Source organism: Xenopus laevis, chromosome 8L, assembly GCF_017654675.1.
Source record: "Xenopus laevis strain J_2021 chromosome 8L, Xenopus_laevis_v10.1, whole genome shotgun sequence".
NCBI classification, from domain to species: domain Eukaryota; kingdom Metazoa; phylum Chordata; class Amphibia; order Anura; family Pipidae; genus Xenopus; species Xenopus laevis.
Genome location: NC_054385.1, coordinates 3,462,234 through 3,485,496, shown reverse-complemented (window position 1 = coordinate 3,485,496; position 23,263 = coordinate 3,462,234). Strand labels below are relative to the sequence as shown.

Genomic DNA, 23,263 nt, shown 5'->3' with positions numbered 1-23,263 from the left:
AATTCCAACCAAACCTGATGCGTGCTGGGAACCGGAAACCGGCAGGAAAGCCCGTCCGCAGGCAGCACTCAGCGTAGCACTTTGGTTCCGGGCTGCAGTGCGCATGCGTTCAAGAGCACGTGGTACTTCGCGCCATAATTAAGTTACCTCAGACTTACATACACGACGCCTTGTATTAGCAGGATATTGCCGAGGCCCACGCAGCTTTTAATGATATTGTTTCTAATTCTGCTACAGCTGTGGCCTGTGTACTTTGCTTCATAGAACACCAATGGGAGATTGTTTTTTTTAAGCTGTAAGTAAGCCCTCAGTTATGTGAATAAGAGCTGGGGAGTCTCCTGACTAATCAACAGCTCAGTGACTTAACTCAGGCCCTGATTTGTGGCTAGGTTACATAGGCCCGGGCCTAGGGCGGCACCTCCCAGCCGCTCTGTGGGGAGCCTGTGCTCCCCAGTGCTCCAGCACTCGCATGCTGGTGCTTCTAGGGGCGCCCGCTCAGCGAATCCGGCGCTGACTTAACTAGAACATATTACAGGTATGGGATCCGTTATCCACCAACCCGTTATCCAGAAAGTTCCAAATTACGGAACAGCCGTCTCCCATAGACTCCATTATAATCAAACAATCCAAATTTTTTAAAACTGATTTCCTTTTTCTGTGTAATAATAAAACAGTCGCTTGTACTTGATCCCAACTAAGATATAATTAATCCGTATTGGAGGCAGAACCAGCCTATTGTCTTTATTTCATGTTTATATGACTTTCTAGTAGACTTAAGGTATGGAGATCCAAATTACAGAAAGATCTGTTATCCAGAAAACCCCTGGTCCCGAGCATTCTGGATAACAGGTCCCATACCTGTAATAATAAAACAGTCGCTTGTACTTGATCCCAACTAAGATATAATTAATCCTTATTGGAGACAAAACCAGCCTATTGGCTTTATTTCATGTTTATATAGTGAATAAAGTACCCCCTCTTGTAAAATATAAGGATATTATAAGTTACCGAGGAGCTTCATGACCATATAAAAACACGAGGCCGAAGGCCGAGTGTTTTTATACAGGTCATGGAACTCTGAGGTAACTTCTAATATCCTCATATTTTGCAACTGGGGGTACTTTATTTATTATAATACACGAATTTCAGTGAGTCATGTGACAGAAATGACATCAGAACTCACTGTTTATAGCTGATGACATCAGAACTCACCGTTTATAAGGATATAATTTACAGGATATGCATGGCTTTTGTGTATTATATGATTTTCCAATCCAATAAAGGGGACATTTTTAAAGATAATATTAATTTGACCACAATGTGAAACAAACACTATTTAAGATTTTTCATATATGTCTCCTTTAGAGAACTAACAAATCTCCTGCATGTCCCCAGTGTTTTATGAACCCTTTGTGGTGCAGCATGCCACCCCTAAAATTCTGCCACCCTAGCCTTTCCACAAATCTGGACCTCGAAGTATTAAACATGGAATTGTCCCTGTATTTATCTGCTGTGTGTTCTGGGGTATTATACATGGTATTGGCACTGTATTTATCTGCTGTGTGTTCTGGGGTATTATACATGGAATTGGTACTGTATTTATCTGCTGTGTGTTCTGGGGTATTATACATGGAATTGGCACTGTATTTATCTGCTGTGTGTTCTGGGTATTATACATGGAATTGGCACTGTATTTATCTGCTGTGTGTTCTGGGGTATTATACATGGAATTGGCACTGTATTTATCTGCTGTGTGTTCTGGGTATTATACATGGAATTGGCACCGTATTTATCTGCTGTGTGTTCTGGTGAATTATACATGGAATTGACACTGTATTTATCTGCTGTGTGTTCTGGGGTATTATATATGGAATTGGCACTGTTAATTTAATCTGCTGTGTGTTCTGGGTATTATACATGGAATTGGCACGTGTATTTATCTGCTGTGTGTTCTGGGGTATTATACATGAATTGGCAGCAGTATTTATCTGTGTGTGTTCTGGGGGTATTATACATGGAATTGGCCCTGTATTTATCTGCTGTGTGTTCTGGGTATTATACATGGAATTGGCACTGTATTTATCTGCTGTTGTTCTGGGTATTATACATGGAATTGGCACTGTATTTATCTGCTGTGTGTTCTGGGGTATTATACATGGAATTGGCCACTGTATTTATCTGCTGTGTGTTCTGGGTATTATACATGGGAATTGGCACCGTATTTATCTGCTGTGTGTTCTGGTGAATTATACATGGAATTGACACTGTATTTATCTGCTGTGTGTTCTGGGTATTATACATGGAATTGGCACAGTATTGTATCTGCTGTGTGTTCTGGGTATTATACATGGAATTGGCCCTGTATTTATCTGCTGTGTGTTCTGGGGTATTATACATGGAATTGGCACTGTATTTATCTGCTGTGTGTTCTGGGTATTATACATGGAATTGGCACTGTATTTATCTGCTGTGTGTTCTGGACATGGAATGGCACTGTATTTAGTATTATACATGGAATTGTATTTCTGCTGTGTGTTCTGGGTATTATACATGGAATTGGCACTGTAGTTATCCTGCTGTGTGTTCTTATACATGGAATTGGGCCCTGTATTTATCTGCTGTGTGTTCTGGGGTATTATACATGGAATTGGCACTGTATTTATCCTGCTGTGTGTTCTGGGGTATTATACATGGAATTGGCACTGTATTTATCTGCTGTGTGTTCTGGGGTATTATACATGGAATTGGCCCTGTATTTATCTGCTGTGTGTTCTGGGGTATTATACATGGAATTGGCACTGTATTTATCCTGCTGTGTGTTCTGGGGTATTATACATGGAATTGGCACTGTATTTATCTGCTGTGTGTTCTGGGGTATTATACATGGAATTGGCACTGTATTTATCCTGCTGTGTGTTCTGGGGTATTATACATGGAATTGGCACTGTATTTATCCTGCTGTGTGTTCTGGGGTATTATACATGGAATTGGCACTGTATTTATCTGCTGTGTGTTTCTGGGGTATTTATACATGGAATTGGCACTGTATTTATCTGCTGTGTGTTCTGGGGTATTATACATGGAATTGGCACTGTATTTATCTGCTGTGTGTTCTGGGGTATTATACATGGAATTGGCACTGTATTTATCCTTGCTGTGTGTTCTGGGGTATATACATGGAATTGGCACTGTATTTATTCTGCTGTGTGTTCTGGGGTATTATACATGGAATTGGCACTGTATTTATTCTGCTGTGTGTTCTGGGGTATTATACATGGAATTGGCACTGTATTTATCTGCTGTGTGTTCTGGGTATTTATACATGGAATTGGTACTGTATTATCTGCTGTGTGTTCTGGGGTATTATACATGGAATGGCACTGTATTTATCTGCTGGTGTTCTGGGGTATTATACATGGAATTGGCACTGTATTTATCTGCTGTGTGTTCTGGGGTATTATACATGGAAATGGCACTGTATTTATCTGCTGTGTGTTCTGGTATTATACATGAATTGGCACTGTATTTATCTTGCTGTTGTTCTGGGGTATATACATGGAATTGGCACCCACTGTATTTATTCTGCTGTGTGTTCTGGGGTATTATACATGGAATTGGCACTGTATTTATGTGTGTTTCTTATACATGGAATTGGCACTGTATTTATCCTGCTGTGTGTTCTGGGGTATTATACATGGAATTGCACTGTATTATTTGCTGTGTGTTCTGGGGTATTATACATGGAATTGGCACTGTTATTTATCTGCTGCTGTGTTCGGGGTATTATACATGGAATTGACTGTTATTTATCTGCTTGTGTGTTCTGGGTATTATACATGGAATTGGCACTGTATTTATCTGCTGTGTGTTCTGGGTATTATACATGGAATTGACACTGTATTTATCTGCTGTGTGTTCTGGGGTATTATACATGGAATTGGCACTGTATTTATCTGCTGTGTGTTCTGGGGTATATTAATGGAATTGGCACTGTATTTATCTGTGTGTGTTCTGGGTATTATACATCATTGGCACTGTATTTATCCTCTGTGTGTTCTGGGGTATTATACATGGAATTGCACTGTATTTATTTGCTGTGTGTTCTGGGTATTATACATGAATTGCACTGTATTTATTCTGCTGTGTGTTCTGGGTATTATACATGGAATTGGCCCTGTATTATCTGCTGGGTTCTGGGGTATATACATGGAATTGGCACTGTATTTATTCTGCTGTGTGTTCTGGGGTATTATAACATGGAAATTGGCACTGTATTTATTCTGCTGTGTGTTCTGGGGTATTATACATGGAATTGGCTCTGTATTTATCATCTGTGTGTTCAGGGTATTATACATGGAATTGGCACTGTATTTATCTGCTGTGTGTTCTGGGGTATATACATGGAATTGGCACTGTATTTATCCTGCTGGTGTTCTGGGGTATTATACATGGAATTGACACTGTATTTATCTGCTGTGTGTTCTGGGGTATTATACATGGAATTTGCACTGTATTTATCCTGCTGTGTGTTCTGGGGTATTATACATGGAATTGGCACTGTATTTATCTGCTGTGTGTTCTGGGGTATTATACATGGAATGGCACTGTATTTATCCTTGCTGTGTGTTTCTGGGTATTATACATGGAATTGACACTGATTTATCTGCTGTGTGTTCTGGGGTATACATGGAATTGGCACTGTATTTATCGCTGTGTGTTCTGGGGTATTATACATGGAATTGGCCCTGTATTTATCCTGCTGTGTGTTCTGGGTATTATACATGGAATTGGCACTGTATTTATCTGCTGTGTGTTCTGGGGTATTATACATGGAATTGGCACTGTATTTATCCTGCTGTGTGTTCTGGGGTATTATACATGGAATTGCACTGTATTTATCTGCTGTGTGTTCTGGGGTATTATACATGGAATTGGCATGTATTTATCTGCTGTGTGTTCTGGGATTATACATGGAATTGGCACTGTTATTTATCCTTGCTGTGTGTTTCTGGGGTATTATACATGGAATTGGCACTGTATTTATCCTGCTGTGTGTTTGGGGTATTATACATGGAATTGGCACTGTATTTATCTGCTGTGTGTTCTGGGGTATTATACATGGAATTGGCACTGTATTTATCCTGCTGTGTGTTCTGGGGTATTATAACATGGAATTGGCACTGTATTTATTTGCTGTGTGTTCTGGGGTATTATACATGAATTGGCACTGTATTTATTCTGCTGTGTGTTCTGGGGTATTATACATGGAATTGGCCTGTATTTATCCTGCTGTGTTGTTCTGGGGTATTATACATGGAATTTGACACTGTATTTATCTGCTGTGTGTTCTGGGGTATTATACATGGAATTGGCACTGTATTTATCTTGCTGTTGTGTTCTGGGGTATTATACATGGAATTGGCACTGTATTTATCTGCTGTGTGTTCTGGGGGGTTATACATGGAAATTGGCACGTATTATGCTGGTGTTCTGAGGGTTATTATTACGTGTGATTGTACGGTATTTATCTCTGTGTGTTCTGGGGTATTATACATGGAATTGTCACTGTATTTAGTCTGCTGGTGTGTTCTGGTGAATAGACAGGGCATTGGACCACTGTATTTATCCTGCTGTGTGTTCTGGTTTATACATAGGAATTGGCACTGTATTTATCTGCGGTGTTGTCTTGGGTATATATACATGGAATTGGCACTGTATTTATCTGCTGTGTGTTCTGGGGTATTATACATGGAATTGGCCCTGTATTTATCCTGCTGTGTGTTTCTGGGGTATATACATGGAATGGCCCTGTATTTATCCTGCTGTTGTGTTCTGGGGTATTATACATGGAATTGGCACTGTATTTATCCTGCTGTGTGTTCTGGGTATTATACATGGAATTGGCACTGTATTTATCTGCTGTGTGGTCTGGGGTATTATACATGAATTGCACTGTATTTATCTGCTGTGTGTTCTGGGTATTTATACATGGAATGGCACTGTATTTTATCTGCTGTGTGTTCTGGGGTATTATACATGGAATTGCACTGTATTTATCTGCTGTGTGTTCTGGGTATTATACATGGAATTGGCACTGTATTTATCTGCTGTGTGTTCTGGGGTATTATACATGGAATTGGCACTGTATTTATCCTGCTGTGTGTTTCTGGGGGTATTATACATGGAATTGGCACTGTATTTATCTGCTGTGTGTTCTGGGGTATTATACATGGAATTGGCATGTATTTATCTGCTGTGTGTTCTGGGGTATTATACATGAATTGGCACTGTATTTATCCTGCTGTGTGTTCTGGGGTATTATACATGGAATTGGCACTGTATTTATCCTGCTGTGTGTTCTGGGGTATTATACATGGAATGGCACTGTATTTATCTGCTGTGTTGTTCTGGGTATTATACATGGAATTGGCACTGTATTTATCCTGCTGTGTTGTTCTGGGGTATTATACATGGAATTGGCACTGTATTTATTTGCTGTGTGTTCTGGGGTATTATACATGGAATTGGCACTGTATTTATCTGCTGTGTGGGTTACTGGGGTATTTATACATGGAATTGGCCCTGTATTTTATCCTGCTGTGTGTTCTGGGGTATTATACATGGAATTGACACTGTATTTATCTGCTGTGTGTTCTGGGGTATTATACATGGAATTGGCACTGTATTTATCTGCTGTGTGTTCTGGTGAATTATACATGGCATTGACACTGTATTTATCCTGCTGTGTGTTCTGGGTATTATACATGGAATTGGCACTGTATTTATCTGCTGTGTGTTCTGGGGTATTATACATGGAATTGGCACTGTATTTATCTGCTGTGTGTTCTGGGGTATTATACATGGAATTGGCCCTGTATTTATCCTGCTGTGTGTTCTGGGGTATTATACATGGAATTGGCCCTGTATTTATCCTGCTGTGTGTTCTGGGGTATTATACATGGAATTGGCCCTGTATTTATCTGCTGTGTGTTCTGGGATATTATACATGGAATTGGCACTGTATTTATCTGCTGTGTGTTCTGGGGTATTATACATGGAACTGGCACTGTATTTATCTGCTGTGTGTTCTGGGGTATTATACATGGAATTGGCACTGTATTTATCTGCTGTGTGTTCTGGGGTATTATACATGGAATTGGCACTGTATTTATCCTGCTGTGTGTTCTGGGGTATTATACATGGAATTGGCACTGTTTTTTTCCTGCTGTGGGTTCTGGGGTATTATACATGGAATTGGCACTGTATTTATCTGCTGTGTGTTCTGGGGTATTATACATGGAATTGGCACTGTATTTATCTGCTGTGTGTTCTGGGGTATTATAGATGGAATTAGCACTGTATTTATCTGCTGTGTGTTCTGGGGTATTATTCATGGAATTGGCCCTGTATTTATCTGCTGTGTGTTCTGGGGTATCATACATGGAATTGGCCCTGTATTTATCTGCTGTGTGTTCTGGGGTATCATACATGGAATTGGCCCTGTATTTATCCTGTTGTGTGTTCTGGGGTATTATACATGGAATTGGCCCTGTATTTATCTTCTGTGTGTTCTGGGGTATTATACATGGAATTGGCACTGTATTTATCTGCTGTGAGTTCTGGGGTATTATACATGGAATTGGCCCTGTATTTATCTGCTGTGTGTTCTGGGGTATTATACATAGAATTGGCCCTGTATTTCCCCTGCCATGTGTTCTGGTAGCCTCAATGTATTTGTAAATACTGCAAATAATTCATATTCCCCATGACTGAAGGGTTGGGAGGGGGCTTTGGTTGTCAGCCAGCGCTAGAAGTTGTGCAACTGTCCCATAATGCAAGGTCTGGACTGGGAGTCAAAAAAAGGCCTGGCATTCCAAGTATAGAGAGGCCCAATCAGCTCCAAACAGCCCACATAATAGTTATTTTCTATGGCATTGTATGGGAGCCCCTCTGGCATTTGCCAGAACCCACAGATTGCCAGTCCAGGCCTGCATAATGTCCTTATGATGCCACCTTGTCCAAGTGCAAGTTGTTCTGCTATGTTATACATATCCCACCCTCTCATGGCCCCACTGGAACCCCCATAATCTCAGTCCCGTGTGCATCTCTGTTTTCTTTTCAGTCTTCTGAACAAAATAGCCCTGGCTGAGGAATGGCCCCTGAGGCTGATGGGTAGGTTGGTGCCTATAGTAATCTATATTTGGGAGACGCAGCGTGGTGCTTGCTAGTGACTGAGTCAGCACTTACACTCCAATGAACTCAACACTATTGACTTTCACTGAAGGGGAGGGTTCAGGGGAGGAGCATTACCATTTAACCCTATAGGGGTAGCAGCCACGCACCAGCCCACGTAAGCTTAGCTGTAAACACCAGTGCGTTTGGTAACAGCATTGCCCCTCAGGTTCCAAGCTGGCAGCTGCTGCCAACTACCACTGTATGGGAACCCGGTCAGGGCAAGTATCTGCAGATCATTAATGAGGACAAGCAGAGAACTTTGCCTCGTGGTGAGTTCTGAGTCACTTTCCAAAAAAGTTGCAGCTTCAAAGAAGAGCCTGGGCTACAAGTAAGATTCCACGGGATTGGGGAGAGAGAAGAGGATGGACTTTAGGGGGGCAGAAGATTTTGGGGTATCTGTTCAGGGCCAGGGATGGTCTTAAAGGGACAATAGTTCTGCACTGGTAATGTGTATTATAGCAATGCAATAATAATAATAATAATGCATATGTGCCCAAAGCTTGATATCTATTGCAGCTCTTTTTTGCAATGTTTTAGATGCTTGTGACCAAGCATAAGACAATACACATGAGTCTGCAGCTGTAGTTACACTACAACTCCCAAAATGCTTTAGCAACCATCGTTTGTTGCATGCTGGGAGCTGTAGTGCAGCAACAGCTGAGGACTGTCTAGCTGAAGATCCTCACTGCACAGCGGAGAGGCATATTGAGCCAGGCTGTGGTCACTTTACACCCCTATATTATAATGACGTGTGTATGAGCGTTTGGAGGTGTGTGGGGGGAGTGGTTGGACTCACCTCCTTGGAAATTAAATCTGGCACAGCCCCAGACCCAAGTCTCATTGTTATGCAGAGACTGGTTCCTCCTTTTCACGAGGCTCCAATAGCAAATAGAAAACAAGGACTGGATAACGGCAACAGGAACATTGCTAATTCTAAGCGACTGTTCAATTGGCCTCCATTAAATTAATTGCCTTTTTGTTCTGAATCTTTCCGGCTTTCAAATGGGGGTCACTGAAATCTACTAAACAATTGTATTGTTATTGTTACTTTTTATTAATCATCTTTCTCTTCAGGCATCTCCTATTCATATTCCAGTCTCTAATTCAAATCAAGGGATGGTTGCTAGGGTAAGTTGGACCCCAGCAACCAATTGGCTGAAATTGCAAACTGGAGAGCTGCTGAATAAAAAGCTATGAAATGAAAACCAATTGCAAATTGTCTCAGAATATCCCTCTCTACATCATACAGTTAATTTAAGTGTGAACAACCCCTGTAATAAAAATAGGGTGCATGGAGGCTGGGGTTGCCCCTCATATGAATAATGAGGGGCACTGGGGTGCAGCTGAGCTCAAGCTGAATATCTGGGTGCAGATGGTTCTGTGAGTCCAAAATCCTTGAATAATATAAAGGCATCTATGCAGAACAGGCTAATATGTCAGGTGCCAGATGCTCTGTTCCCACAAGGCAAATGTGATTGGTTAACAAGCCATATAATTATTTTACTTCTGGACACTGATCAAAATAAACCACTTTGCTGAATGTGATGTTGTTGTCGTTTCAGGTGGCCATGAAGTACCTCCGTCAAGCGATATGGCGGGCTACCAGTCTCAGGACTGCAGTGGCTAAAAGCAGCATCCGTAGTTTCAGCAGTGTTGCCGGGCAAACCTCTGAAAAGAGCGTCCCCTATACCACAACACTAAAGAAGGAGTGTCCTGCTGCCAAGGGGCCAACCAAGCCCCTCCCTCGTTCAGCAGATGTGGTTGTGATTGGTGGGGGCAGCTTGGGGTGCCAGACCACATATCATTTAGCTAAGATGGGGCTGACCAATGTGGTGTTATTAGAAAGAGATCGGCTTACTTCTGGGACCACGTGGCACACAGCAGGTAAGATGCCATTCTATATAATGCACACATATCCCTATAAATGATGTTTAACAATGTCATTATTTATAATCTGTTCTTAGTGATATCATTTGTGTCACAGCCTTGTGCCTTATGGACACAGAACCCCCTAATATCCTTATCATTTACAGTAGGGGGTTCATTATCCCTTATAATACATGAGTGATACTCAGAGTTCCCTGTATAACATGATATACATGTACTATCACTGGCCACAGTCAGACAGAATATAATGAATTATGTACTTTATATGGTCACAGAACAACCCCTCGGTGACTTCTAATATCCTTATCATTTACAGTAGGGGGTACATTATCCCTTATAATACATGAGTGATACTCAGAGTTTCCTGTATAACTCAGCCTGCAGCCTTGTGCCTTTATATGGTCACAGAACAACCCCTCAGTGACTTCTAATATCCTTATCATTTACAGTAGGGGGTACATTATCCCTTATAATACATGAGTGATACTCAGAGTTCCCTGTATAACTCAGCCTGCAGCCTTGTGTCTTTATATGGTCACAGAACAACCCCTCAGTGACTTCTAATATCCTTATCATTTACAGTAGGGGGTACATTATCCCTTATAATACATGAGTGATACTCAGAGTTCCCTGTATAACTCAGCCTGCAGCCTTGTGTCTTTATATGGTCGCAGAACAACCCCTCAGTGACTTCTAATATCCTTATCATTTACAGTAGGGGGTACATTAGCCCTTATAATACATGAGTGATACTCAGAGTTCCCTGTATAACTCAGCCTGCAGCCTTGTGTCTTTATATGGTCGCAGAACAACCCCTCAGTGACTTCTAATATCCTTATCATTTACAGTAGGGGGTACATTATCCCTTATAATACATGAGTGATACTCAGAGTTCCCTGTATATTTCAGCCTGTAGACTTGTGCCTTTATATGGTCACAGAACAACCCCTCAGTGACTTCTAATATCCTTATCATTTACAGTAGGGGGTACATTATCCCTTATAATACATGAGTGATACTCAGAGTTCCCTGTATATCTCAGCCTGCAGCCTTGTGCCTTTATATGGTCACAGAACAACCCCTCAGTGACTTCTAATATCCTTATCATTTACAGTAGGGGGTACATTATCCCTTATAATACATGAGTGATACTCAGAGTTCCCTGTATATCTCAGCCTGTAGACTTGTGCCTTTATATGGTCACAGAACAACCCCTCAGTGACTTCTTATTCCTTATATTCAATTTCTGCACTATGCATTACATGGCCCTATAATGATTAAGTTGTGGGGCCCAGTAATTTGTTGTTACACCACTGGGTGGCACCAAAAAGTGAAACATACAATTGAGTGACAGTTCTATTGGAAGAGTTTCTGCAGTGGCTGACACCCCTCTCTGGCTTTTGGCATGCATATAAAGGAACGGGTCGGCAATATATATTATTCGCTTCTGCAATCAGAACATATAATTTCCCAGGGCAGAACAAATGACCCTCGTGCAGGAGACGGGGGCTCAGCTCTTACATCTATATACGACAAGAACTTGCGATATTGTTTATTGAACACTGGGTTATTAAATTTGTGCAGTTGCCATGACGCCCACACAATAACCCGAATTACGCACTCGGTGCTATTGTAGCATCATTACCTCTATTCAAATGGAAAGCGGAGAGAAATGGCTTACGGTTCAGGGAATTGAAAAGAGCAGGAACAGTGTAATAATCAGGTGGAAATGTGTCTAAATGAACCCCCCTCCCCAATGGACCCCCAGTTCCTCCTGATCCACAGCGTTAATAACAGTATTATTGCTCTCCGGTGCTTGCCTGCTATTTAGTCCTTCTCCCACAGTGACAGAGTGCAGCTGTAACATCAAATAATAATGGGCTTAGTATAGCGGGAACGTGTTTCCAGAGGCAAGAAAGTTTTTAAAGGGGAAGTTGTTACATTTTCATACGATTCTTAGACCGATTGCCTGAATATTAACTGGCTCCGATAACCTTTATAGATCTGTGTTGGGAACAGAGAAGGTCAGTTAGGGGGACATTTGGGAGCAGGGTTGCTGTAGGAAATAGTGGGACCACAAAAAGCCACCAACCCCCCCTAATCTTCCCAAACCTTGACTCTTTGACTGGAATCCCCATCCCCTTTGTGAAAATCTAGGCCACCTGCTTTGTCTGGGCCCCAGGGGGGAGTCCTTCCTGCCCCCCTGTGATGGTGAGGGTATAACTGGGCAAATCAGGGACATAGCAACAGGGGTGTGTTCATTTACAGGCAATAACACTGTCTTTTTTCCTGGGCACCCTATGTCCAACACGTTGGATGCACAAGTTTGAAAAATAAATATTGATGGTTCACTAATTTTGGAGTGCGGGTCCTTTTGAGCTGTACATAATGCTTTGACCCTGCACCCTTATCAACAGAAGACTGGCTCAGAGTCCAAACATTTGATTATATATATATATATATATATATATATATATATATATATATATATATATATATATATATATATATATATATATATATATATATATATATATATATATATATATATATATATATATAAAGCCATTGGTTGCCGGCACTCATCTCCGCCATTTGATCATTTCGCCGGGTGCTAACCCAATTCAATATAAAGTCCAAAAATAAAAGGAAGCACTCACGGCATAAAGGTTGTTAGAAGTCTTTTACTGAATGATATAAACATCGACGCGTTTCGGTACCTCAAGGTTTCGGTCCCTCCTTGGGAAGGATATCATATCCTTGAGAAAAGTCCCAAGGAGGGTTGAAACGTCGTATTAACATGTAACATTATATGAAAATAAATCACTTTTTTACTTCAACTACAGTGTGTGCTGATCCTCCATTTGAGATATATATATATATATATATATATATATATATATATATATATATATATATATATATATATATCAAATACAGCAAAATAGGTCTTCTATAGTGAAAGAAAAAAATCTGTTTATTTCAAGTTTCAGCTTACAACTTAAGCCACGTTTCGGCCTACCCAAAGGCCTTTCTCAAAGTACAAAAAATGGCATTATATATATATATATATATATATAATACACAAAAGCCATGAATATCCTGTAAATTATATCCTTATAAACGGTGAGTTCTGATGTCATCAGTTATAAACGGTGAGTAGTGATGTAATTTCTGTCACATGACTCACTAAAATTTGTGTATTATAATTAATAAAGTACCCCCATTTGTAAAATATGAGGATATTATAAGTTACCTCGGAGTTCCATGACCTGTATAAAAACACTCGGCCTTCGGCCTCGTGTTTTTATATGGTCATGAAACTCCTCGGTAACTTATAATATCCTTATATTTTACAAGAGGGGGTACTTTATTCACTATATATATATATATATATATATATATATATATATATATATATATATATATATATATATGTACACAAATTCTGTTCTTAGTGCATGCATAACAGGAAGAGACAGCAGTCGGAGAATGTGGGGGCTCCAGGCTTTAGTCACCAATTGGTGCACATTGCCTGCTAGAGGGGCAGAATGAACAGGCAACTCCTGGGTCTCATCTCCTCCAAACTCTGCTCCAACCCAAGGCTGTAAGATCCTTCTGGCCTGCCCAAAGTCTTCATTTCAGCTTGTGCCTTCCGTCAGGTCTCCTGTGGCAGCTGCGGCCCAGTGACGTGGAGGTGGAACTCCTGGCTCACACTCGGAACGTGGTTAGCAGTGACCTGGAGCAGGAGACCGGCCTCCATACAGGATGGATAGAGAATGGGGGGCTCTTCATTGCCTCCAACAAGCAGCGTTTGGATGAGTACAAGAGGCTGATGTCTGTAAGGATAAAGCTGCTTTCTACAGTTTTTTATTGTCTTTATGTACCACTTACACTTACTTGCTGGCTTCTGCTTCATAGTTTTGCCTTCATGTAGAACCACCCAGGCAAAGGGACACCTTTCCACCACTCACACCTGGGCACTAGGCCTTTAAAGGAGAATTAAACTCTAAACATGAATATGGCTAAAAATTGCATATTTTATATAGTGAACTTATTGCACCAGCCTCAAGTTTTAGCTTGTCAGTAGCAGCAATGATCCAGGACTTCAAACTTGTCACAGGGGGTCACCATCTTGGAAAGTGTCTGTGACACTCACATGCTCAGTGGGCTCTGATTGGCTGTTGAGAAGCTAAGCTTAGGGCTCGTCACTAATTATCCAGCAGAAAATGAGCTTCCCTGTAATATAAGCTGATGCTACAGGTTTGCTGATTATTCAATTCTGATGCTAATTGCACTGGTTTCTGTGCTGCCATGTAGTAATCATCTGTATTAATTACTAATCAGTCTTATATTGTGACATTTCTATTCTATGTGTACTGTATATTGTGAGTGGCTCCCTAAGCTCAGTAAGTGACAGCAGCACAGAGCATGTGCAGTGAATCAGCAGAAAAGAAGATGGGGAGCTACTGGGGCATCTTTGGAGACACAGATCTTTACTGCTAATGGGCTGTGGTTGCCTTGGGCTGGTAAAGAAGCACAAAACCTCATGTACAACATTCTAGCTACTTCTTTAGTTAGGCTTTAGTTCTCCTTTAAGAAGGGTATGTGTGCAGGTGTAAGAACAACCTCATAGCCAAGAATTGAAGACAATTTGGTTATTTTATATCTTCCCACCAATGTTTCCTGTCGCTGCACGGCTTCCTCTGCACCTGTAATGCGGCAGCAAGTCTCTCCACTGCTATACACTGTATTAATCATATTTATACCTCTCCTAAAGCTGAGCTATTTAGTTTCGCTCTTTCCCGACACAGATAACTTTTAGATGTATCGTCTTGCTTTGGGGATCCCTTAAACAGTCTGAGTAATCCTCTCCTTGTCTCCCAGCTGGGAAAGGTTTATGGCGTGGAGTCGTACGTCTTGTCTCCTGCACAAACCAAGGACTTGTATCCACTCATGAACGTGGACGATCTCTATGGCACGTTGTACGTCCCGAAAGATGGAACCATGGATCCCGCTGGAACATGCACCACCTTGGCAAGAGCCGCTACTGCTCGGGGGGCACAGGCAAGTGAGGGCCTACAGTTAAAGATACTTTATTATGGGGTGTATATTTTCTAATGCATGGTGTTCATGACAGTGTATGCTCCATTCTGCCCCCTGCAGGTTATTGAGAACTGCCCAGTGACTGGCATTCAAGTGAGAACTGATGACCTGGGAGTCAGGCGGGTGGTGGGAGTAGAAACTGAACATGGCACTGTGGAGACCCCTTGCGTAGTAAACTGTGCAGGTGAGTAGGCAAAGTAACAGTGCTTATAGGTATTAATCTGTTGGTAATGGATCAAACCTTTCTTACAACCATGTCAATGTCTTTAGGTGCCTGGGCTCAGAAACTTGGCCGAATGGCTGGTGTCAACGTCCCCCTGATAGCCATGCACCATGCTTACGTGGTCACTGAGAGGATCGAGGGCATTCAGGTCTGATTCATGCATATTTTACAAACCTATCAGGTTGTTGTTGGGAGGGGGATCTCTGGAACAGCAACCAAAAACCGACCAATTAAAGTTTTGCTTTCATCAGTCATTACTGCCATTGAAATATCATATCCAACTGCTGATTGGTTGCTGTGGAGTTGCTTTTATACTGCAGTAAATGCCACCTGATGATTGGATGCTATGAGTAACTAGACCTTCAGCAATCTTTGCAGGGCTCATTTGGCAGTCTCATTGGTGCAAAAGCACAGAGAAGGGCAAATCTGCACCGGTTAGGATCTATTGACTCCTTTATTACCCCCAGCTTGCGCATTCGATCTCTGTGTTCAATGGAACACCTAAATGCCACCCACAGCCGCCCACCCCTCATGAATACAGTGCTGCCAAACACAGGTTGTGTTGTATTGATGAGGAACATGTAGGCCTGTACACTACATTATGGGTACTATGCACATGGTACTTTGTGCTTTGCTTTTGAAAAACGACATCTCCCATCATACTTAGACAGTTAACAGGCTGCAGTAGTTCTACATAAGATAAATGAGAAACTTTACCTCTCCTTAACCTGAGAAAGAACCACCATATGCATGCACCCATGTTATTGTTATGTACAAGCTTGCTCTGAATTCTGCTGCTGATTTCAATTTCATTTTTCTTTATTTATTTCTTTCTTTTTTTTTTTTGTGCTGTTTATTTTTAGAACATGCCAAATGTTCGGGACCACGATGCCTCTGTGTATCTGCGTCTCCAAGGTGATGCGTTATCAGTGGGAGGATATGAGTCAAATCCGATATTCTGGGAGAAGGTGAGGCAGTGATTTGCTGTCAGAGGGATGGGAATGGGAGCTGTACAACAGAACACTTTTGACTCCCGGTTTCCAGGAGGATGGGCTGCTCATCTGCAGCTGAATTGTTATTAAACCTGAATACCCCCGGGTTTGTGTTCCCTTCCCTTTAAAAATAGACACGTATTAAATCAACACATTGAATGGCTAATTAGGAGCATGTGTTGCTTACTATGGGACTGTATTCAAATGCATTTCTAGGAAGAATTCAGGTTGTTATAGGATGTTCCTCATATGTATACATGCTGTGCCTTCACCGATTCATTTATACACAGTCTTAACTCAGGTCTATCTTCCCTTGTTAAAGGTCTCGGATAAGTTTGCATTTGGGCTCTTTGATCTGGATTGGGATGTTTTCATTCAGCACATCCAAGGGGCCATCAACAGAGTCCCAGCCCTCGAGAAAACTGGCATCAAATCCACTGTGTGTGGCCCAGGTAACCTTTGAACCAAAAACACGGGATAACACCATTGCCTGCATCTGGTTTATGGGTGCAACCAACCTGTGCAATATACACATCTGATATATACATAAGTGATATATGAATTCATATATCACTATAGATTTTGCTTTGATTACATTTTGGGTATTCATCAATTTTCAAAAGATTTGGGAGTTTAGTAACTAATACAATTTAATGCTATGGGATTTAAAATACAGAGTGCGACTATTTAGATCTTTTTTCCAATTTAAAACACACATCTGGTATATGCTGTTTTCCCGCTCACTGGGGGAAGGCATATTGCCTTGGACTTTACACTTCCTGCTCTGCTGAGGCACACGAGAAAGTGGAAGGGACAGCCAAGGCAATACTACTTGACCCAGTGCTACAACCTTCCCTCTGCTTGTTTTCCCTCCCTGTCTAAACCACTGCATCGCTCACCCCAACATTGAGCTCTAGGCTCATGAATATTTTATAGGGATGCACCGAATCCAGTATTCGGTTCGGGATTCGGCCAGGATTCTGCCTTTTTCAGCAGGATTCGGATTTGGCCGAATCCTTCTGCCTGGCTGAATCGAATCTGAATCCTAATTTGCATATGCAAATTTGGGTCAGGGAGGGAAATCGTGTGACTTTTTGTCACAAAACAAGGAAGTAAAAATGTTTTCCTCTTAATTCGGATTTGGATCAGTATTCGCCCGAATCTTTTTCGCAAAGGATTCGGGGGTTCGGCTGAATCCAAAATAGCGGATTCTGTGTATTCCTAATATTTTACCTATGCCCTTACGGCCTCCAGTTGCAATACTTTCCTCAAACACAGGAGGGCATTAGAAACCTTGTTCTCATACTGATAATGGCTGTCACCTATCTAAAGTTCAGAGGCATCAACTGACCCCATGCCATCAATTTCATAATGACCCACTCTGGGAATTTTAATGGGGAACTATTACAAAAATGAAAATTTAATATAAGCTTCAGCATACTGAAACACAACTTTCTAAACAGAATCAATTAAAAATTCTGTACTGTTCCTGAAATAATCAAGTTTATCTTCACTATTCCTCTCTCAGCATCTGTTTCTCTTCATTCAGGAGTTGTCATATATTCATTGACAGTTAGATCCAGTATATATATGACACACAACTGCTGCATGAAGAGAGAATGAAGAGAAACAGATGCTGAGAGAGGAATAGTGAATAGTGAAATCGATTGTATTTAGATAGTTTCTTATTTCAGTATGATGAAGCTTATATTAAATTTTTATCTTTGCGGTAGTTCTGCTTTAAGACTATGGTTCCTTAGTCTGGAATTAGGTCTAAAAAGAATCCAGGACTAGATTATTATCCCTCTAATGACACTGGGTTTCCTGACGTCTCTGAAAGTTCTGACAATGTTGACATAAAGGCTGGTAAGGTTAGAAAATGTTCTGCGTGATCTCTAGGTGGCAGCAAGGTGCAATGAGTGAGTCATGGAAAATCACTAAAATAAGGATTTAAACCCAAAATTCAGCAACTATCTAGAATATATTTATACGAATAATTAGATGTTGAGGGTGCGATGGCTTGCATCCTAAGCCTCCTGACCCCCCAACCCTCCCACCTCTTAGTAATCTGAGCAATTCCTAAACTGGACCTTAAAATGAATGAATGAATTCCCATGTAATATTATTTATCGCTGTGTCTTTTCAGAATCTTTTACTGCCGACCACAAACCCCTCCTGGGGGAATCTCCCGAGGTGCGGGGCTTCTTCCTGGGCTGTGGCTTTAACAGTGCAGGTAAGTTCATATGAACCCCACATTCACATATAATAACACACAAGTGCTCGTTGCAGCATCCCGGATTCCTAAACCTTGTTCAATCTAGGGTGTGTTCCATAGGTCCCCCGAAAGGTTTACAACAGTGCCAAACTTAGGCAGGGATATGTATATGTAACTGTGTCTGTGTTTGCTGTGTCTGCAGGTATGATGCTTGGAGGTGGATGCGGGAAAGAACTGGCTCACTGGATTATACACGGGCGCCCCGAAAAAGATATGTACGGCTATGACATTAGGTGAGAGACTTTAACAGGGTAGATCAGTAATAATAGTGTAAATAGCAAAACAAGGGCGCTTTAGATAATCACAGCACACCAGACCCATTTGGCCATGAGCCCCCCACCAAGTGCCATTGAATGAATTCAACACTGCGCTCCATGTATCGCCACCTACCCTTAACGCACTTGGCAAATTCAAGTGGCCCCGGCATCTTACAATTCTGTGCCATTAATGAGATGCTGAAGTGTAAGCTCTGCAGCCTGCTTGAAGCTGCTAATTTTATTGCAAGGACCATCGATCTTCTTTACTATTTCATATTAATATTTCTTTGTATAATAAGTTTCATCCTTAGTTAGTCCAGCCTCAGCGTTTTTCTTAATTTCTCAATTCTATGGGACACTCACATTTTAGAGACCAGTGTCCCCCTCTGTTATTCTGTATTGCTCTCCCCTCTCTCATCCCCTTCCCCACCTCCCCTCCTTTACTCATTTCTTACCACCCAGAGCATAAGCAGGCAGTGTGTCTTGCTGCCAAGATTATGGATGGAGATGTCAGGGGCTCAGCTGGTTGAAAGCGTCTTGGGAGCAGCCCCGAAACGTCCTTCTTGGCTACTGATGCTGTAATGGATTTCACACCAAGCTGTTATTTTGCTGAGACCCCAGTTAACTCTTCGGCTGTAAACGCCTGGTGGCACATCTCTGACTGATGTACAAGAGCCAGCTCTTATGTAATTACAGCAGAGTAGCAGCTCATTATCATTCCCTTACTCCCAACTCTTTGGCCTGATAGCTCCACTCACTTGGTCCTCCCTCTTCTCCTGCACCTGATGATCATTACAATTACAGTTCCTTTGCTCAGCGGCTGCCGGGCAGTATAAGACAATATAAAACCCTTGTCACACAGGACAGAAAACATTGTGATTAAATCTATTGCTATATAATTATGCCCAAGCGGAGGTGAAAGCATCCAGCAGAGGAGGAGGGGAAGCCAGGACTAATCTCCATCTCTGGGGGATATCATCTCTTCCCAAAATGGGAGCAGAGAATTCAGGAATTGGATGCCCAGTGGGACCATAAACATTGCAAATGAAAATGATTAATCTGGCTTGACATACCAATTATTTCCCTTCTGTTCATGGAAAAATAGTTGAGACAGAATTCCGAGTCTTTGTTGCGTTCAGCAGTGTGCCACTATTTTTTTGATGCCTAAACAAAGACAGTCTGTTGTGTTGTTAGATAAAAAATATTGAAATCAAGCAAAAATATCACCCACAGGTCACACAATTGTATCCTCTGGATTAGGTCCGCCATGTTGGTGGCCAAATTGGGAGAAGATCTGCTCATTTGGTGACCTTGCTAAATCAACATATCTTTCCACGTAAACCCAGTATGTGGGTTGACCATCTCTTGGGTAGGATAGGGTTGAAATTTGGCCAATTATTGAGAGTTAGGATTGGGTGCTGGTCAGGCTGGGGAAGTACACTCCTATGTTACTCCCCAAGTCTTGTAACCAGAGGAGCACGTAGAAGTAACGAGAGAGATGCCTCGGGTATGCATCAGGTGTGGGTTCTACAGTGGCAACATTTTGCGTGTTAAGGTTTTGTTTGTTAGGGGCGGGTGTGGTTTGAGTTCTCCTGGCCTGCACATCACTAATATCCAGTTCTAGTTAAGTATGATTCTGAGGCTGTTGAAGGTATAGCAGACATGGAACTATTACAATTTCCACCCAATGCAGGAGATTCCACCGATCACTAACCAACCATAATCGCTGGATCCGGGAAAGGAGCCATGAATCCTATGCTAAAAACTACTCTGTCGTTTTTGCTTACGATGAACCTCTTGCAGGAAGGAACATGAGAAAGGACCCACTGCATGAGGTACTAAATACAAAGTATTCTAGATAGCAACTGGACATTATTGTAGAGAATCGAATGCCAAGTGCTATGGGAACAGCAAACTATAAAGAGTTCAGTGTAGGACAGGAATACACTGTTTCTTGAAGGACCTAGATTATTGGTTCAGTAAAGTTCTTAGACAGAAAGTTTAATCAAGGACCAGGATGGATGATTTAGTGAAGAAATTAGAAGGATTCAGATGAGCTGGATTGCAGGCCTCAAAGGAGGACTTGGATAGTTTAATGAAGGACCTAGACAAAGAGTTCAGTGTAAAATGTAGATACACTGTTTAATAAAGGACTAGGTACAGTACAGGCCTTACAGACAGTTTAATAAAAGAGCAATGTGGAAGATTCAGAGAAGATCTTAATTATTGAAGGAGCTAACTGAATGGTTCATTGAAGGAACAAGATAGATGCTTCAGTGGAGGACTTTATTTACCTAGATGAATGATTAAGTCTAGAACTTAGATACAATGTAGATGATTCAGTGGAGGACTTAGATTACCGAAGGACCTAGATGAAGAGTTTAGTGTAGGACTTAGATACACTGTTAAATAAAGGACCTAGATGAATGGTCCAGTACGTGATTTACAGTTTAATAAAGGAACAACGTGGAGGGTTCAGAGAAGAACTTAGTTACTGAAGCTAGAACAGTTAATTGAAGGAACAAGACAATAGATGGAACAAGATAGATGATTGTGTGAAGGAATTTTTTTAATTTACATGAATGGTTCAGTGTAGGACTTAGATACAACATAGATAATTCAGAGGAGGTCTTAGTTTACTGAAGGACCTAGATAAAGAATACACAATTTAATGAAGGGCCTAGATGAATGGATCAGTGCAGGAACAAGGCAGACGATATACAGCAATTGTTTTCTATATCTGCAAGCTTATGTTCAGTCCTGACCAATGTGGTCTAAGGGTCTTACTAATTGACCTACACTAGATAATGTATTTAGTCAGGAGTTGACTAAGAAACCTAGATGTAAAGTTGATTTGAGAAGACTAGATAAATGGTTGAGTGATGTACCCAGAATCTAGATTTAGGGCACATTCATATGTTTCCATGGTCACAGTTTACTCAAGGAACGAAGTGTATAGATAACTTTTAAAGTCAACAAAAGTCCAAGGACAATAAAGGGTTTAAGGCTTACATGGAATAATTTATATGTTCAACCCTCCCCGTAGCTCCTGGGTGCAGCTCTCGGCATCCATGTCAAAACGACATAACCGTGAATATTGTAGGAGAACAGGAGCATTTAGAAGCTGTCTCTTATTAATATTTGAGGGCTTTGGTTACCCTTTAAAGGCAAGGAAGATAGACAAAACTGGCTGAACCTTCGCAATTGCTTATTAATAGGGTGCCTTGCCCTTGAAGACATTATCCGCTACCTTCTGCTGATTTCCATTATACTAACCTGCCAGCTTTATTCCTCCTTATTACAGGAGGATAAATACTAAACAGCAAGATTTCATTACAGTTTAAATTAAACATCTTCAGTACGCCTCCAAACTCTCGCTTTCATAACTGACATGTTTGTACTTGTTTTAATGACTCACTCCCTTTATACCAAGATTAAAAAACATAAAAATAAACGTACATTTTCCCTCGTTGCGTTAGCATGAGTGCAGAAGCCGAAAGCCAGTGGGGGAGTTGTTGGTCTGTATTTCACATTAAATAAATCAACGTATTTAAAAATAAATAAAATGGCTCGTGGAAGCTGGGGTTTCATGTCTTCGCAAGAAGCCTCCAAAATATAGTTTACTTTGTGAGCAGGCTTAATGAGACCACTTTAACGAGGTTCTGGCAGTTAACCACTTATACATTTTACCTTGGTATGAAATATTGGGAACAATATTTGTGTTTTGGCAGGAGCTGCTGAATCAAGGCTGTGTATATCAGGAGAGGCACGGTTGGGAGAGGCCGGGATGGTTTAACCCCGAAGGTCCTGCTCCGGTGAGTGCAACCCAATGTGCTTTTCCTTTCTGTACAATCTAGTGTTTGGCAGGAATAACAAGCCTATCCATTCTACTGCAGGTTTTGGATTACGACTATTACAGTGCCTATGGCCTGGAACCCCATCAAGATTACCTATACACCCAACTTCTGGAAAAAGAGTACACCTTCAGCTTCCCGCCGCATCACGACGTGGTGGGTTTGGGCAAGCATGCCTATAGGATATCCATAGAAAAGTCACACTGTGTTGGGGGCAGGTTCGGTAGCCTTGATCTTTCTTTAATCAATCACAGTTGATATCATAGAATTACAGCACTCCAAGGAATTTTGCAACAAAACAAAAAATAATGAAAAAAAAAAGGTTTATTTAATCCAACCTTTCGGTTCCGTACTGGGAACCTTCGTCAGGGAACCTTTGTCTTTTCGCTGACCAAGGTTCCAGTATGGAACTAAAATGTTGGATTAAATAAATA

The 23,263-nt window shown here is 41.3% G+C and overlaps 1 protein-coding gene across 2 annotated transcripts in view; it reads left to right on the top strand.

Moving 5' to 3' along the window:
• The first annotated feature begins 8,332 nt into the window (after window positions 1–8,332).
• The window catches only part of sardh.L (sarcosine dehydrogenase L homeolog), a 35,543-nt gene continuing 20,612 nt past the window's right edge, over window positions 8,333–23,263 (top strand). Inside the window, exons 1-13 of one of the 2 annotated variants that reach the window (XM_018229460.2) lie at window positions 8,333–8,504; window positions 9,798–10,119; window positions 13,785–13,963; window positions 15,010–15,189; window positions 15,289–15,412; window positions 15,499–15,599; window positions 16,315–16,419; window positions 16,766–16,895; window positions 18,590–18,676; window positions 18,861–18,951; window positions 20,669–20,810; window positions 22,707–22,790; window positions 22,872–22,985. In XM_018229460.2, the coding sequence (XP_018084949.1) occupies window positions 8,475–8,504; window positions 9,798–10,119; window positions 13,785–13,963; window positions 15,010–15,189; window positions 15,289–15,412; window positions 15,499–15,599; window positions 16,315–16,419; window positions 16,766–16,895; window positions 18,590–18,676; window positions 18,861–18,951; window positions 20,669–20,810; window positions 22,707–22,790; window positions 22,872–22,985 (1,689 nt within the window). In that variant the 5' untranslated portion in view covers window positions 8,333–8,474. Of the gene's footprint in view, window positions 8,564–9,797; window positions 10,120–13,784; window positions 13,964–15,009; window positions 15,190–15,288; window positions 15,413–15,498; window positions 15,600–16,314; window positions 16,420–16,765; window positions 16,896–18,589; window positions 18,677–18,860; window positions 18,952–20,668; window positions 20,811–22,706; window positions 22,791–22,871; window positions 22,986–23,263 lie in introns of both variants that reach the window. The other variant, XM_018229461.2, reaches the window with a different exon arrangement.